The sequence below is a fragment of the Vicugna pacos genome, chromosome 8 (assembly GCF_048564905.1).
Source record: "Vicugna pacos chromosome 8, VicPac4, whole genome shotgun sequence".
Classification (NCBI taxonomy): Eukaryota; Metazoa; Chordata; class Mammalia; order Artiodactyla; family Camelidae; genus Vicugna; species Vicugna pacos.
In genome coordinates, this window is record NC_132994.1 from 56,067,726 (window position 1) to 56,085,595 (window position 17,870).

Here is a 17,870-nt window from a genome sequence, read left to right on the forward strand (position 1 = left end):
TTATAATAAACACAGAAGAATTGCTCTTCAAGTCAAAAGCATTTAAACTACCACCTAAGGTGTTTAAGACAAGTTTAACTTGAGAATGAAAAGTCAATAAACCTTCTGAAGAGGATACCTGTATAATTAGCACCCAGGTTAGTTCAACAACCCCCAACCACACACCGCTCAAAAGGGTAACTGCTGCCCTGACTTCTAACATCACAACTTCATTTGTCTGTATTTGGATTTCCTCTAAGGGACATCATACTGTATTTTCTCTTTTACTTCTTTCATTCAACATTATGCTTGTGAAGATTTATCTATCGCTAAAAAACAGGTGTCAATGTCTTCCTGGATTTAGTGCAAGTTTCTAAAAGGACATTAGTAAGACATCTACAGAAATGCACCAGTAAGATATCTCAAACACTTTCATCACTGTTTACTGCTATTGAATTAACCTTCCTGCAAAATATCTGCATTTATTGTACAACTACTAGCACTCCACCAAAATAAAAAACAATATTTTTTAAATGGCTATACAAGAGCTAATGAAAATGGTTTTGGTGTGGGGATGGGGTCTGAAGCTCAGTCCAAAGGCCTGAGTCTATTCACTATATACTTGACAGTTACATGACCTTGGAGCCTATTCCTGAACATTGGTGTTTCCTTAGCTGTAAAATGGGGCTATACTCCCTACCTTCCACATCCTACTCTTGAACTTAATGAGATGACAGTTGTCAAAATGTCTACAACTATTAAACGTCACCGATGTGAAAGTGTTGATCACATAAAATGCGATTTCAGGAAAACAGAATTGTGAATTGCCAAGTACCCATTTTTTTTCTTTTATTGCAAGAAGATTAACAAAAATAAAAGCACTGCAGAAATAAAAACATAAAATAAATCATATAATTAGATATCTCAATATTTTAGACTTTATATTATTAGCACATAAAATGTGTAAAATGGTAATCTAGTTTCACTGCCACCTAAGGAAAATGTGAAATGTTTGTAATTAAACTGACAAATAAATAGACTCAATTCAGAAGAAGCATATGCTACTGACACCCTATTATGATCCTAAATTGCATTGTATCCATTCATGTTTGATCTGACACTGGTTAAAGTGGTCACAATCCCTATAGATCCCTGAAGGACAAGCAAAGGAATTTTTGAGTCAGCAACAGCTGCTAAGCCATACTGATGTAAATCAATTATTTCTACCCCTTCTGCAGTTGTAACACTTGCATGAGACTTGATTTATAATACATATTATCTACCCTCATGTTGAAGATACACACACACACAAATTAAGATTTATTTTATTTGAGAATTTCATGACAGTATGTGTCAAGGTCACATGCCTGAAGTTGAATCTCAGCCTAGTAAGTTAGAAGGTTACTCCAATTCCCGATATATACACATAGAAATAATTTTTCAGGCAATCTTGAAATGTAGCACAAATTTCAAAGGCCATACGAAACAGTTCCTAACCAAAAAAGTTTAAAAGAAAAGTAAAGCTTCAGCTTGATGGAGAATAAATAGCAGGGCGACACCCTCAGGGAGGGTTCCCTTTTCCATGTGACATCTGCAGAGGGAGACGACAAAGCACTGTTCTATGGTCTGTATCCATCTCAGTGGTGTTCATCAGCCCTCGTAACCTACTTTGCTTCTAGTTAACTGGGAGTGTCAGAATCGATAACTGTCGCAATGAAGCAGTGCTTCAGCTTAGCCTCGTTGCCATGGGACAATCACCAGCGACCACTCCAGTATGACAACTGACAATGGTAATCTATTTTATAAAGTGCTCCCTTCATTTGCAAGACAATTTCTCAGACAAGCAGGGCACAGATAAAGTTATATGCAAATGGGACTGTTATACAGTGCCACAATCTGCTAAAATTTTGTTTTAAAGTACAGGATGGTATGACCCAGAATGATCTGACTTCCATCCCTCTCAGTATTTATAAATACAGCCGGGGCAGAGGGAATAACCTCGTGCATCTCAGTGGCAGAACATATCAAAATTACTCCATTAAGATTGATATTCCAATGCTCTGGATTTTTATGTTAGCCTCTTAACTGGTCTCCATGCTTCTGACCTTGTTGTCTACCCTTCCCTCCCCCCATTAATAGTCTATTGTTCAACAAAGAAGCCAGAGGAATTCTTTTAAAATACAAGTCAGATCATGTTACTCCTCTGCACCCCTACCATGACTTACAAGACCCTACACGACCTATGAATGCCCACTGCTATCTCTGACCTCATCACCTATCATTCTATTCCTTATTTATTCTACTCCAGGCACACCATTCTCCATCCAGTCCCTTGTACAAACCATGCACACTCCTGCCTCAGGGCCTTTGCACTTGCTGTTCCCACCACCTGAAATGCTCTTCCCTTAGACATCGTCACAGATAGCATTTTCTTATTCTTCAGGTGTTTAGTCAAGAGTCCTCTTGTTGAGGCCTCACCTGTTCACCCTACCTAAAATTTCAACTCCTCCCAAATATTTTATATTCCCTTCTCTAGTTTCTTTTTCCTATTTAGTATATATAACTAGTATATATATTTTAGTTATTTATCTTGTTTTCTCTCCCATCAGGATGTAAGTTCCAGGAGGCTTTAAATGAGAAATACATAGCAAGCTATTTCATAATTTTAGCTAAAAAGGGGTCACCATTTAGTAACTGATTGCTCAGTGCCTTGCCCTGGGTCACAAGCTTTATAGGAATTGGTACCTCATTTAATCTTCACATTAGCTTCATTTCATAAATAAGGAAACGGAGTAAAGCAACTTTTCTTTCAGAAAGTTCACAAGTGGGCAACTGGGATTAGAACCCACAGCTGACCCCAAAGCCTCTGCCGTTAAATGGTATAAAATAACAACTTGGCAATATCTCCAATAAGTTACTAAGTTTTCCAAACTGAAAACAAAATCTCCATTTATATCTCTAAGTAAGAGCAAAACCTTTAGAAAATCTACAATAAAGTCATCAATGTGGTGTAGTGGATGGAACAGTATACTCTGGAGTAAAAAACAAGAAGTGTCAGCATCCTGGTTCTGTCATTTACCAGCTGGACATTTTGAGCAACTCAAGCTAACCCTAACTTAAATAGTATTATGTTAATGGATCTCTTAATATAGGGTGAATTATTTTTTTCAAATACTGAGTTTAAAGTTGCCTTGCTTTCAGAACTTCACTGTAGTTTTTAAACCTGTAAACTGGTCAAGAGTGTTCATTAACACCCCATATGCTTGTCCTGGAAGGAATGGACAGTCACAAATGCGAATTAAGAGACCACGATTCCTTGTGTCCAATCATTTAATGTAGAAAGAGAGATCACCTGCCAACCAGCAGTTGTCTTGTGGATTTTGGATGCTAGAAGACCTGCATTTCAGACACTACTAGGTCCTGTCTGGAAATCAGACAAGCTCCCACCAGATGGACTGCGGGGCCTGAAACATGGTCTCTTTGGCAGACAGCCAAGTTACCAAAAAGTGGGCTTAACTGTGAAATACATTTGCTCAGGCTGTGTTTAAAAATTTGCTATGCTTTCAAAAATTAGAAAACCTAATTACAGCCAGAGCTAAACTTGGCATTCATTTACCAATTATTACATAAAAACAGATACAGAACAGGTGAAACTATATAGAGCACCATTCACAAGGAAATCCCCCTACATTCCAGTGCTTTTTACAGGACACTTACTTAGTCTGTGGTGTTTTTCTCTCCAGAATTAAGTCTCTCATGGGTTGACTCTTGTTTTTTAAAGATTCTAGATAAGTTTCATAAGGTGCCAAAACTTTCGCAGTCTTTTCTGACTATACACTCTTTCTACCTTTAATATACTTAGACAAGAGAGATCCTGACTTAATTCTGTTCTCTCCTTAATTCTTTTTTTCTCTCTGGACCTAACCACCACCACCACAAGAACCAGGGGTGGTGGTTTTTACATCCACATTGTTCAATAATTTCACCTGTTCCTTCTCTCCTATTCAGTGTATTACCAACAACCTAGCCTCTTCATCAAGGGCTCTAAACTTTCTTACCACACATTGAATTTTAAAATATTTTGGACGTAAATGATCACATATGAAGTGAACATAAATCTTCAAAGTGATTATGTAATTTCTTATTTTTAATGATCTTTTTATCACAATAAATCATATATACAAAGTACATAACATAACATAATGAATATTTAAGAACCCACTACTCAACCCACGACTTAAAAGATTACCAATAATTGCATCTCCCTCCATACTCTTCCCTGCTTCCCCTGAGGTAACCACTCTCCTGAATTTCATGTTAATCATTCCCTTACTTTTTGTTATGTGTGTGTATAAATATGTCTAAATTACAAATTTAACTTGCTTTGTCTTTATAAAAATGCTACTATTCTCTTTCTAGTGTTATTTACTTACCATTATGTTTCTAAGACACATCCATGTTGTTGTGTGAGCCTATAATTAACCCATTTCACTGAAGCATACATTCCATTCCAACATTTATTTATCCACTTTTTTATTGATGGATGATGGGTTGAAAAAGATGTTCTTTCTATGATCTCAGCAATTCAAAACTCCCCTAAGAGACTGGGTAGGAGGAAGGCGCTGTAGCTAAGGCTCAATTCCCCATACACTCACTGTTGGAGAGAAAACTGGGGCGCTGAAATCGCAGATCTGGATTTAAATCCTAGCTCACTTTTTGTGGTGATGGGTGTGTTCACCATTTTTCTTGATTGTGGTGATGGTCCCATTTCTATCTACTTATACGCCTACTTGTATGTCAAAACTTTAAATATGTGTAGTTTACTTAATGTAAATTATACCCCATGATGCTCTTTTTTTTAACATTTTTTATTGATTTATAATCATTTTACAATGTTGTGTCAAATTCCAGTGTTCAGCACAATTTTTCAGTCATTCATGGACATATACACACTCATTGTCACATTTTTTTCTCTGTGATTTATCATAACATTTTGTGTATATTTCCCTGTGCTATACAGTGTAATCTTGTTTATCTATGATGCTCTTTTGAAAAAGAGAGAGCGAGCTCAGTTTCAGGATTTAAAAGCCATGTGATCTTAAGCAAGTGATATAATCTCTCCAAGATACACCTGTGACCTGGGCACAATCCAAGCGACTCACAGCACTGAGCCCAGCCTCTGGCCCCTGAGCTTTTCCAGGTGCCGGGTGGTTGGCACCATGCTGGGACTACAGAGATCAACATAGTGGGATGCTGTCCCTCCACCTGGAAGGGAAGGCAGGCGGGAAGACAGGCTCATTCAGTGTCACGGGATGTGTACAAGAGAAACTGGAACAAGTTACTAGAGCCACCCTCACTGAATGCACAAAGGCCTGGAAATGACAAGACCCCAATCTTCTCACCTTGCCTGCAAGAGTACAGAGTAACAGGCACCACAAATCACACAGCAGCGACCACAGGGAGCCACTACTAACTTCTGTGTGTTTCCACTGTGTCCTGAAATTACTCACCTGGAGAGACCCAGTAAGAAATGACTGGGTCATTTATGAGTCATCATAAATGTTTTCTAGACTGAAAGCTACCCTAGGCCAGGGGCTCTGTCTGATACTGAGACCAAGCAGGACTTATATGGTTTTTTTTAAAAATAGCATGAATGAATGAATACCAGGTAAGTCAAAGTCAGAATGAAAATGGCAACAGCAGGCATCCTGTGAAGGAATTTGGGTAATTTAGCAATCTTGCCCTTTTATTTCACCAATATGGTGCAATGAAAATAAATGAACTAGAAGGTGAGAAGTTCTGTGTTCATGTCCTCCCTGGTGCATTCTGGCTCTGTGTTCTTGGGAAAGTAATTTCATGTATCCGAGTCTCAGTTTCCAGATCGTTAGAATGATAGTAATAATTATTAAAATATGTATTTCATGGGAACCCTTGTGAGAATGAGACATAATTTGTGAGAAAGTCCTAAAGTGTTCTACTATTATTATAAAATTATATCAGTATGACCACTGGTAGTTCTACACGTAGATAATCTATGAAGATATAACAATTAGAAAAATTTTAGTAATCGCTGAAACCTCTCAAATTCATTGCCTTAGGCAGGAAATTCTATGTGGGTGGAATAAAAGACCTAGAATGACTGGAAGAGTGGCTAAATTTTCATAAAACCAGACACTGCATTGAGTTAATTTCTTTGAAGCCTGGTTTGAAAAACCAAGCAGTTTAAAAACACTAGTCATCATCATTTGAGCCTCCGCTATACTCCAGGCAGCACACTAAGAATGTTACAAATATCACTTCACTTCAGCCTCACAACCATCCTCAAGGTGGGTAAGGTAATCATGCAATTTATTATCAAAACAGGAGCACCTTTGACAGTGAAAGGGGTGCTTTCAATAATTACACAGGATAGCAGCTGTAAACCAGGACTGTCTTGAGCCAGACCAGAGCATGTGGTTTATAATTCTTTATAGTTGAGGAAACTGAAGCTCACAAAGGGAAGCAATTTACCCAAGGCCACCAGCTTGACAGGTGGAAAGGCTGCCCCAGACCGGTGCTCTCAAACATCACGTTCTACAAACCTCCTACACCTGTAATTCTAGAGGAAGGCTACTGTAATTCTGTCATGTTAAAAGTCCTCCTTCGATTTAAATATCTCTTATCAGGGAAGACTAAAACAGAACCCAATACGCCAGTTCAAAGGAAAACAGAAACTAGAAAAGAAAATTTCAGTTTCTATCAATATAGTTAAAGCCAACTGTTTATTGCCATAATCTCGTCTAATTTACCTGTTCGGGGGTGAATTTTATGCAAAAGATTGAGTAACTCATGACTGATATCCTTTCTGTTGAGACAATGGGGTCTCTATGAATGTTTCCCCGATTCAGTGAACAGATCATCAAACGTAACCTCGAACAATGGCAGCTGAAGAGATGGCCTCTCAACTCACAGGAAGTATTTTGTCATCTATAACTGAACTTCCTTCAAATACCTGAATAACCTCTTTGGTAGTCCCTGGTACACACTGAAAGCTGAAAGAACAAAGAAATGTCAAGACCGGAACAATACCAAAGTGATGACTTATTCTTTGTTTTTGCAGTTGAATAGAAAGGTATTTTGTGAGATTTCTGGATCCCTTTGCAGCAGTATTTTCATGCAGCATGTTTAATATTTAGATGATATACATGACATATATAGTTGGAAATATTTCAAGTATTTTTTTTTCTTGCTACACCACATCACTACTTTGAAAGATATATATGGATATCACTAGCAAAACACCTTTCATTATACCATAAGCACAAGTCCTACTTGGGAAATGTTTTGCGTCAGGAAAATTATTCTGGAATGCTTAGCCAGAATAAATAACTAGAAAAGACATCCCCTAGGTTCTCTGTTCTAATTTATATGTCCTTAGCCTTTGCCTTATTAGCAACTCTCATTTTAGGAAAGTTTTTATCCTAAGCGCAAAATAGATGCTTAATATTTGCTGAATGCAACTAGGTGTTTTCTTCCTAAATAGCTCTTTTGATGTCCAAGCATTTGTTCCTAAACATTTGTTAACTTACCTGTCCCTTCTACACAGTTCACTGTGCTCCTCACCATAGCCCTACCTCCACTGGAAATACAAAGTAAAGAGTCTTCCTAGCAGAATTTCCCCTCTTATTTGACCTCTATATACTCCGTATTTAAAATGACCCCAACTGTTAGAGTGACATTTAAGTGAATGCAGGTAGGGGTCTTGATCTTAACATGGAGACCATAAACTGTCAGCCTGGAGCCCCATGTACAGTTAATGAATTCCCATCTGATCTGAAATGCTATTTTGGTCATGCGCTAAATCCCTGAAGAGTTAAATCTATTCCTGGACTTTGTATTCTGTTTTTAACATCCTGTCCTACTGGTCTGTACAGTCAGGTGCCACACTGGAGTGATTTCTGACTCTTCATGTTTTAATACCTGGTCACTGGTTCTCCTTCCTCATTCCTCTTGTATTTTACAGCTTTCCCAGGCAGGAACCTTAGACTCAGCCTCTCCAGTCTTCTCCCTCCTCTTCCCATCCCCCCAAATAACACCAAACTAAAACAGAATACTACTACTTAACATTTTTTTGTGTTATGTTATTTTTTAAAATTAACTTGGGCAGAACTTACAGATTTTTGATACTGAGGTCTCTAATCTAAGAGTATGGTATGTCTTTTCATTTATTCAAATCTTAGTTCTATTCTTCAACAGTATTTTAAAGTTTTTTCATATAGATCTTGTATTTTTCTTATTAAATGTACCCCTAGTTACTTTGTCTGCTATAGCTATTTTAAAAAGATTCTTTTTTCTATGTAAATTGGTACAGCCACTATGGAAAACAGTATGGAGATTCTTTAAAAACTAAAAATAGAGTTACCACATGATCTAGCAATCCCACTCCTGGGCACATATCTGGGGAAAACTCTAATTTGAAAAGGTACATGCACTCCATTGTTCACAGCAGCACTATTTACAATAGCCAAGACATGGAAGCAACCTAAATGGCATTGACATCTGAATGGATAAATAAATTGTGATGTGTGTATATACAGATACACACACACACACACACACACACACACACACACCCCATGGAATACTAGTCAGCCATAAAAAGAATAAAATAATGCCATTTGCAGTAACATGGTTGGACCTAGAGATTATCATACTAAGTGAAGTAAGTCAGAAAGAGGAAGACAAATATCATACAATATCACACATGGAATCTAAAATGTGATAAAAATGAGCTTATTTACAAAACAGAAACAGACTCATAGACGTTGAAAACAAACTTATGATTACCAAAGGGGAAAGGGGGTGGAAGAGGGATAAATTAGGAGTTTGGGACTAGCAGATACAAACTACTGTATATAAAATAAACAACATCCTACTGTATAGCACAGAGAACTATATTCAATATCTTATAATAAACCGTAATGGAAAAGAATATGAAAAAGTATATGTGTGTGTGTGTGCATGTGTGTGTGTGTATATCCCAAACTGAATCACTTTGCTGTACACCAGAAACTAACACAATGTAAATCAACTATACTTCAATAAAAGAAGAAAAGAAAAATAGATTTTTTCTATTATATCTTCTAACTTGCCTTTGTAGATATGAAAGTTATTGATTTCTATACATTAATTTTATGCCATATATATATATATATACACACACACACACACACACACACACACACACACACACACACTATTCTATGTCATTAAATTCTGTTATTGATAGCTGTTTTAAACTTTGATTTTACTGGATTCACCAAGAATACAAACTTAGCACAGACGAATGATAACATAATCTCAGTCTTTCCTATTTTGAATTTTTTTATTCTACAGCTTTTCTAATTGTGCTGGCTAGTTCTTCTCATAAAATGTAGTAACAGTGACTGTGAATGTCCATCTTATGCCTCATTGTAAAGAGAAGAGTCCATTAAAAATCATGTTGGACTTAATGACAAGGCAGATACATTTCATTAAGTTATGAGTATCCACTTGTTCCCATATTATTGAGTGTTCTGATCAAGAATGGCTGTTAAGTTGTATCAAATACCTGGTCAGTATCTATGGTTTTGATACGATTTTTCTCCTCAAACCGATTAGTATGATTAATGTATGACTGAATTACCTAATACTGAATATCCTTACTTTACTACTGAAATAAATTCAGCTTGATTTTGAAATATTCACCTTGTAATGAGATACCAGATTATATTTCCTAACATGTTATTTATAATTTCTAATGCCTATATTCATGAGTGAGATTGGACAGTTCATCTTCTGCTTTGTGCAGTCAGGTTTTGGCATCAGTGTTAAACTAATTTAAAAATCCTAACTTTTCCTTCTTTTTCTTTGCTCCAGGATAGTTTCAAGCATTGGATAACCTACTCTTTAAAATCTTTAGTAGAACCCTCTTTGTGAAACCATCTGGCTTGGAGTTCTTTTTCAATTTGGTTCAACTTTTTTTTTTTCTTTTACTCATTCATTTTTCTCCAGCTCTGAGATATAATTGACATATAACATGGTGTACGTTTAAGGTATACAATGTGATAATTTGATAGATGTATGTATTGTGAAACAATTACTACAATAAGGTGAATCAATACCTTCATCACCTCACATAATTACCATTTTTAGGGACCATTTGATGCAGTATTTGATAAAACTTCTCTTTGCTTTTTTTACATGGAAATCATTCTGTTAAATGTTCCCTCTCTAGAAGTCCTAGAGTCAGACTTGATACTTTAAATAAATTAGAAAGGTAGTTTCAACATTAGCTATATATCCTCCATCTAAACAGAAGATGATATATAATTTTTATTCCTAATTGTTAAATCTTCTGCTTAAAAAATGCTAGTGATTTCCTATTAATTAGCTACACAACAAAAGCTACCTCTCAGTTGGTACTGCCCCTCTGTAATTTTACCTCAGCCTTCGTCCCCCACTACTCCAGTTACCACTCTTGGTGAACTCAATACCCCCTGAGCTGTTTCATCTAACACCTGCTCTGGTCCTCACCTCCAACATGCCACAGCCACCATCTCAGGGATATACATGGGACTTAATCATTACATAACGCCTGCATTGAGGTTTTAAAGCTGGTTCAATAATTGGTAACCCTACAGAATTTGCTGAAGATGTGAGAAAACAAAAAAGAATCAGGAATGCGACCAATGGTTTTGACTTAAGCAACTGGTAGAATAGAGTTGTGATTTACCAAGGTGGGGAAAAGCATAAAAGAACCAGGTATTTTGGGGGGAAGAGGGATGCGAGAATCACAAATTTGGATTTGGATAAGTTTGAGATAGCTTTAAGACAGTAAGTAGAGATGGTTAGTAAGCAGATAAATGCCTGAGTCTGAAATAGAGGTATACATTCAGAAAATTTCAATACATGGAATTTAAAACCATGGAATTCAATGAAATCGTCCAAAGAGGGAATCTCTTGCTGAGCAGCAGAAGTATCAGGTCTGAGCCCTGCAGTTACACCAACATTTAGATGTTTGGAAGAAGAACGTCCAAAAAATGCCTGAGAAGCAATGGCTAATGAGGAAGAAGGAAAATCAGGACTGCATGGTGTCACGAAAGTTACAGAAAGAAAGTATGCTAAGAAGAAAAGAATAATAAACTATGTTAAGTGCTGCTGAGAGCCTGAGTAAGTAAGATGAGGCCTGAGATTAACTGTTAGATCTGGCAAGGGAGAGGGGATGGATGGACTTAACACAAGCAGTTTCAGTAGCACGCTGGGGGTACAAGTTTGTTTGGAGGGGGTTCAAAGGACATTGTAAGGAAAAGCAATCTACATAGTTCTTTGGGAAGTTATATTATAAACAAAAACTAGAAAATGTAGCCGAATTTGGAAGAGGATAAAAGGTCAAAGGAGGGTTTCTTCAAGATGAAAGAAAATACAGCATGTTTGGCTAATGATGGTTATGATGCAATAAAGAGAGAAAATGGAGTCGGCAAAAGAGGGAGGGGGAAGTGGCAGTTAAGAATCCTTGAGAGGCTGGCATTATTCATTCTGCTGGGAAAATACTGAGTGCCAGGCCCCGATCTAGGCACCTGGGAGGCAGCAGGGCACAAAAGAAGCCAGGACTGTCCACCCACAGTGATGGCAGGAAAGGGTGAGCAGATGTCAGAAGAGACGCAAGCAATCTGATGGGCTTGGGTATGAAAGGACAAGTCTTTTGATTGCCATTGTTATTTTCAAGGACAGTAACTGAGAGTGAAGTAGAGAAAATGGTGTTTGGAGATTTGAGAAGGTGTGAAGCTGGGAGAGGGGAAGAGTGAAGTTACGAGTTAATGTGGCAGGATTACTGGGCAGCCCTGGAAGTTGGAGGTCCTACATTTATAGTGAGACTGGCTAATATAACCTGGTGTTTTTCTCCAGCCTTGTTTAGCTAATGAGGCTTTAGTGCAGACCAGGGGGAGAGCTGGATCAAACTAGGGGCTGGGACTTCTGTGGAAAACTGGCAGGAGTGAGGGGTCAGCAGAGGTGAATGTGTGCAAAGAAGTGAATATAATGGTGGCCCTGGTAACATAAACTGGGAAAGGATGACATCACATGAAAAGGGTAGGGCCAACAGCTTAGAATTCCTCACGGGGTCAAGTAATTTTTGTAATGGGATTCTAGAGGGATTAAGCTGGAAAGATAATAAAGGGAGTCCTCCTTGACTCTCCTTTTTCTCAAACTTCAGCAAATTCTGTCAGATCCCCTTTCAAAATAAACCTAGAATCTCCACCACTGCCCTCCTGGTCCCAGTCCCCATCACCTATCTCCTGCCGGCATTATTGCACTAGCCTATTGACTTGCCTTTCTGCCTCCAACTTCAACTCTCTATGGTTTTATCGCCATACAGTGCCCACACCAATGGCATTGAATCAGATCATGCTACTTTCTTCCTCATTTCCTCCCCTGCCTCCCCATCTCACCCAGGAATAACAAATCCAAAGTCCTTACTATGGCCAACTAGGTCCCATGTGATCTGGTCCTTGGTTATCTCCCATAGTCATTATTACCTCTCTCCCCTTGCTCACTGCCCGCACTCTGGTCTCTGGCTAGTCCCCCTACAGGATAACGTATTACTCTCCCCAGGCCTCTGCACTTTTCTTTCCTTAGGAAGCTCTTTCCAGAGATGTTCACCTGCAGCGTCCCTACACTCCATTCTGAGGTGGCTCTGATGACCACCTGACAGCCCTTCTTGCACAATCAATCTAAAACAGCAGCCTCGTCACTCTAAAAGTCTCTTCATCGTTGCTTTATTTTTCTTCATAACACTCATCACCACTTGATATTGTATTTTACTTGTTTGTTTAGCGTTTCCCCTCTGATGGCATGGACTTTGTCTTTTTCACTCGATGGGTCCTCAGAACCTACAACAGTGCTTGACATAGTGGACATGCTGGGTAAACATTTACTGAGTAAATGAATGAATGAACAGTCTGTCCAAAAAGATCTCCGAGAACAACCTTATTCCAGTCCCCACTTTCCAGATAAAGAAAGTAATGCCTTGAAGGCCCAAGTGATGCATCCAAAGAAACACAGCACACGGCAGAGCTGAGACAAAATCTGTCTCCTGACTCTGAGCATACCACCATCTCTTAACTTTATCTCCTGTCTCCCCCCCGTTCCTCACCATGCACACATCCACTCTTTGGATCTCTAGGTCCTTAGTACATCCTGCCTGTTGCAATAGTCCTACAACTATTCTTCTTATACGCCACGTCCTCTGCCAGCCCCTCCCCCATTCCCTCACTGCCCAAGTCAGAATTTCTTTTTCAAATGTTACTATATGACAAACACTTATTGTAGCATAAAATATATATAAAACTTTTTATTCTGGTGAGTTCTCTCTACCAGAGAGCTGTAAGTTCCTTGAGGGAAGTAGGGATATCGTATTAATCTTTGCATTTTGCAGTATCAGATGCATGCTATATACATTAAACATTTATTCTTCCTGGGGTGTTCCTCTCCAAGACTTCCGCCTGGCTCACTCTTTTAATCTCAGTCACCTCTTTGCTCAGGAAGCCTACTCCCTTTAATTTAAAATTGCGGCCTCTTGTTCTGCTTTATTTTACTCCCGAGCACATGTCACTCATGCAGCATCATTGCTTATTTATTTTCAGTGTCTCACCATCAAATCAAAGCACCATCAAGGCCAAGGATTTCTTTTACTTGCTTCATTGTTACATTGTCAGCACCTAGAATAGTCCCTGGCACACAGGAGATGCTTAATAACTACTTGTTTAAAAAATGAATTATAATTCTGTGTTTAAAGTAGCTCTGTGTAGGAACACACTGAGGAGGGCCAAAGGAACATGTCAGGGTCCACACGATTACTACTCTGGATGGACGGCCGGCAAGCATCAGCGCATCACTGTGATGTGGTGAGTGGTGGTGAGTGTCACAGAGATTAATAAAGACTTCTGATTCGTGGTGAATATTTACTTAGTCGTAATTGCTGAGTAAATGATTCTTGACCAAACAAGCCAGCTAAACAGCCCATCATGCACTAAACACTGCGTGGGGTGCAAATGAATAAAACCCTCACTCTGACCTGAAGATACTTGAACACCAGTTAAGGTGAGGGACCCGTAGGAAGTGGGAGCAAAAGCACAGGACGTACAAAGGTAGCTTCCATACTAAATTCAGAAACTTTGTCACTGAAATTTTCCTCACTCATGCCAATAAGAGAAGAGTAGGTTATTAGAATTATAGACCAGATCAATTTTGAAATAGCTGCTTTTCCTATTGTAATAAAAAGAACTTTGTATAGCTCTTTCTCAACTTACAATAAGGTTTTCTCTGATAAATTCACCATAAGTTGAAAACGCTGTAAGTTGAAAATGCATTTAATACACTAACCTAGCAAACATATAGCTTAGCCCAGCCTACCTTAAACATGCTCAGAACACTTAACATTAGCCTACAGTTAGTAAAATCATCTACCAGAAAGACTATTTTATAATAAAGTGTTTAATAGCTCATGTAACTGATTGAATACTGCACTGAAATCAATACACTGATTGTATCCCTTTAGTGAATTCTTTGGATCCCGAACTTACTTTCTTTAGAATAATTTTAGACTTAGAGAAACATTGCAAAGACAGTACTGAGACTTCCTTGTGCACCCTTCACCCAGTGTTCCCTAACGTTGACATACTATATAATAACGATGTATTTGCCAAAACTAAGAAGTTAACGCAGGATACTACTATTAACTAAAAAACCGACGTCAGGCTGATCTCACCAGTTCTTCCAATTTATATCCTTTTTCTGTTCTGGGATCCAAATCCAGGATCCCATGCTGAATTTAGAAGCCTTACCTTTTGATCTGTTTCCTCATCCTCGTCTTGGTGCTCAGCGCAGAGTGGACCAGAGCTGGCCGCGAAGGCGGGTCCCTGGGAGTAGTACTGAGAACAACGGCAGCCATCCCGCCGCAGCTTATCACATTCTGCGGAGGGGGCGGGACAGGGAGGGGATAGGCGGCGTTAGGAACCAGAATTTGCTTCCTCCTCTCTATTTATCTTTTCTTGTAATATTTCTCTAGGCATAGTAAGATTCCAAAATAATAATAATAATAATAATAATAATAATAATAATAATAATAATAATAATAATAATAATAATAATAATAATAAAAAATGATAAAAAAGGGTACGAATTAGTAAAGCAGCTACCACACACATGCCATGTTAATATACTTTGAAGGGATCACCTCTACACAGTACAACAACCCTCTGAGGCAACTTTAACGCAATTAAATTATTTACTTTGTAATGCAAGCAAGTTGTGGACTCAGAATTTGAACCTAGGTTCTTACTGTAATTTCTGATACCTAACAGTTGATTATGCAATTCCATATCAAAAAAACACCAGCAATTCTCATGTGAGCTTTGTTTCCTAGACTGAGCAGCTGAAAGTGTCAAGAGAAATCATGGATTACAACGCTCTCATTTTGTTTTTACTTCTCAATTTAACTTTGATGCCAAACAGCCTATAATCATTGTGTGTAATTTAGCACGAAGCCAGGTGGCAGTCTGAGATGCCTTCCAGTCCACGGAGGAATGGCTGGCACCGCCAAGTGGAAGGTAAGAAGCGGGCCCTGGAACCCAGGGGCACGGGGGCCACTGGCCACTCAGAGACCAGGGGTTCTCCTCAAGGAGGAGCCACTGTCCTGGTAACTCCCATCCGTGGCGGGGAGCGCAGCAAGAAGAGCTCTAATGGATATTTAAAGGCTCTGTACGGAGCTTTCCTGTTACCCAGACACCCCAGAGGAGCACCTGCCTTACAAAAGAATTCGCCACAGGGTTCCTTTAAATATCCAGCTTGCTAAAGGAGGGCGAAACATGTTTGGTTTTGGGGAAGTTTCCTCTCTGTACAGCTTTACTAAACCATGCACCTAATGGTACAGAACTAAAGTAGGACATCCTCAGAGTTCCCTGCTAACACTAGGATCTGTGCTTCTTCAAAGAGGAGAGGAGCAGTCGCTTTGGTGGAGGGATAACAATTCTACAACTAGAGAATTAAAAAGATCCTCACTCTCCTTTGCTACCTCACAGTGGGTGTGGAGAGACAAAGTTTCCAATCCAGAGCTAGAAATCAGATTTTTTAAAAAACTCATGGAAATAGTCATGAGGATTTTTTAGAATCCAAACTAACTAAAAAATGTAGAAGTAATCAGAGGATAGCTAAACATGACTACTTCAGTTATTTATGGGCTAATTAATGTGTGGGCTGGGCTGGCAACCGCTCTTAATATTCAGTAAAATAAAAAATTAAAATTTCTGAAACTTCCAGAGCACATGTTTTAAAATGAGGATTTACTAACACTAACCCTTTCCAGTGAGAAGTATTTTCACATTTTTTCCCAATATTTGACAACTTCTCTATAAAAATAAATGGTACAACTAGACCCTATACTCTCATTCTACAGAAATATTTTACATAAAGCATGATGACTAGTTTTCAAATGGTGTTCTGTGCAGAGTTCTGGGATTCTGTATATATTTGATTTTATTTTCCTTATCTTCAAGCTAAGATAAAAAAATAGCACTCAGCTCCATGGTTTTACATGTCATTAACTTGTACTGCAAAGTTAATTTTTCCGTGGTCTAAAAAACTGAAGTCTCCTAAGGGTTCAGGGTGGACCTTGTAAAACAAACCAATAAAAACTATCACTGCCTGCAACGACTTACCATGTAATTCAGTGCTTTCCAAAAGCTATCAAACAAAACAAAATACAAAGTGAAGGCCAAGGCCCTTTTAAACTAAATCCTTTTCTTGTTCAAAATAGTATTTTCCCCTCTTATTAACTGACCCTATGATAAGTACAAGTCTGAAATAATAAAATTTTATAATTTAAAAAAACATGTGTTTTATGTATCAGGTACCATGTAAGACTGCGTTTGAAAAAGATTCCTCTGCAAGGGACTGCTAAGCTAGATCATCTAAAAAGGTGGTATTAGCTCTGATATTCTTGGCAATAATATTAAAAACATCCAAAATGCTATCATCAAAAAGACAACAAATAACAAGTACTGGCAAAGATGTAAGGAAAAGGGAACCCCCATGCATTGTTGGTGGGGATGTAAGTTGGTGCAGCCACTATGGAAAACAGTATGAAGGATCCTCAAAAAATTAAAAATAGAACTATCATACAATCCAGCAATTCCACTTCTGAGTATTTATCTGAAGAAAATAAAAACACCAATTCTAAAAGATACATGCACTCTAATGTTCACTACAGCATTATTTATAATAACCAAGATATGGAAGCAGTCTAATTACCCACTAATAGATGAATGGATAGAGAAGATAGCTCACATACACACAGACACACACACACACACACACACACACGCACCCACCAGAGGAATATTACTCAGCCATGAAGAATGAAATCTTGCCATTTGCAACAACATGGATAGTCCTAGAGAATATTATGCCTGGCGAAATAAGTCAGAGAAACACAAATACCATATGATTTCACTTACATGTGGAATCCAAAAAACAAAACAGACCAGAAACAGACTTATAGTTACAGAGAGCAAATGGATGGTTGCCAGAGAGGAGGGAGGTGGGGGTTGGGCAAAACAGGTGAAGGGGATTAAGAGATACAACCTTCCAGTTATAAAATAAGTAAGTCACAGAGATGTAATGCACAGCATAAGGGATATAGACAATAATGCTGTAATAATTTTGTATGGTGACAGTTACTAGACTTATTGTGATCATTTTGTAATATATTTAAACGTTGAATCAGTATGTTGCACACCTGAAACTACACTGTACATCAACTATACTTCAATTAAAAAATTTTTAATTAAAAAGAAATTAAAATAGCCAAATGACTT

At 38.2% G+C, this 17,870-nt stretch overlaps 1 protein-coding gene across 7 annotated transcripts in view; it reads right to left on the minus strand.

Annotated features, from left to right (window-relative positions):
• The window catches only part of NHSL1 (NHS like 1), a 122,919-nt gene that overhangs the window by 20,956 nt on the left and 84,093 nt on the right, over positions 1-17,870 (minus strand). For all 7 annotated transcript variants that reach the window (XM_072965916.1, XM_031680016.2, XM_015247330.3 and 4 more), the window contains one exon: positions 14,841-14,968. Coding sequence is in view for 5 of the 7 variants with exons in the window: in XM_015247330.3 (XP_015102816.2) it covers positions 14,841-14,968 (128 nt within the window). In the remaining 2 variants the exon portion in view is untranslated. The remainder of the gene's footprint in view (positions 1-14,840; positions 14,969-17,870) is intronic.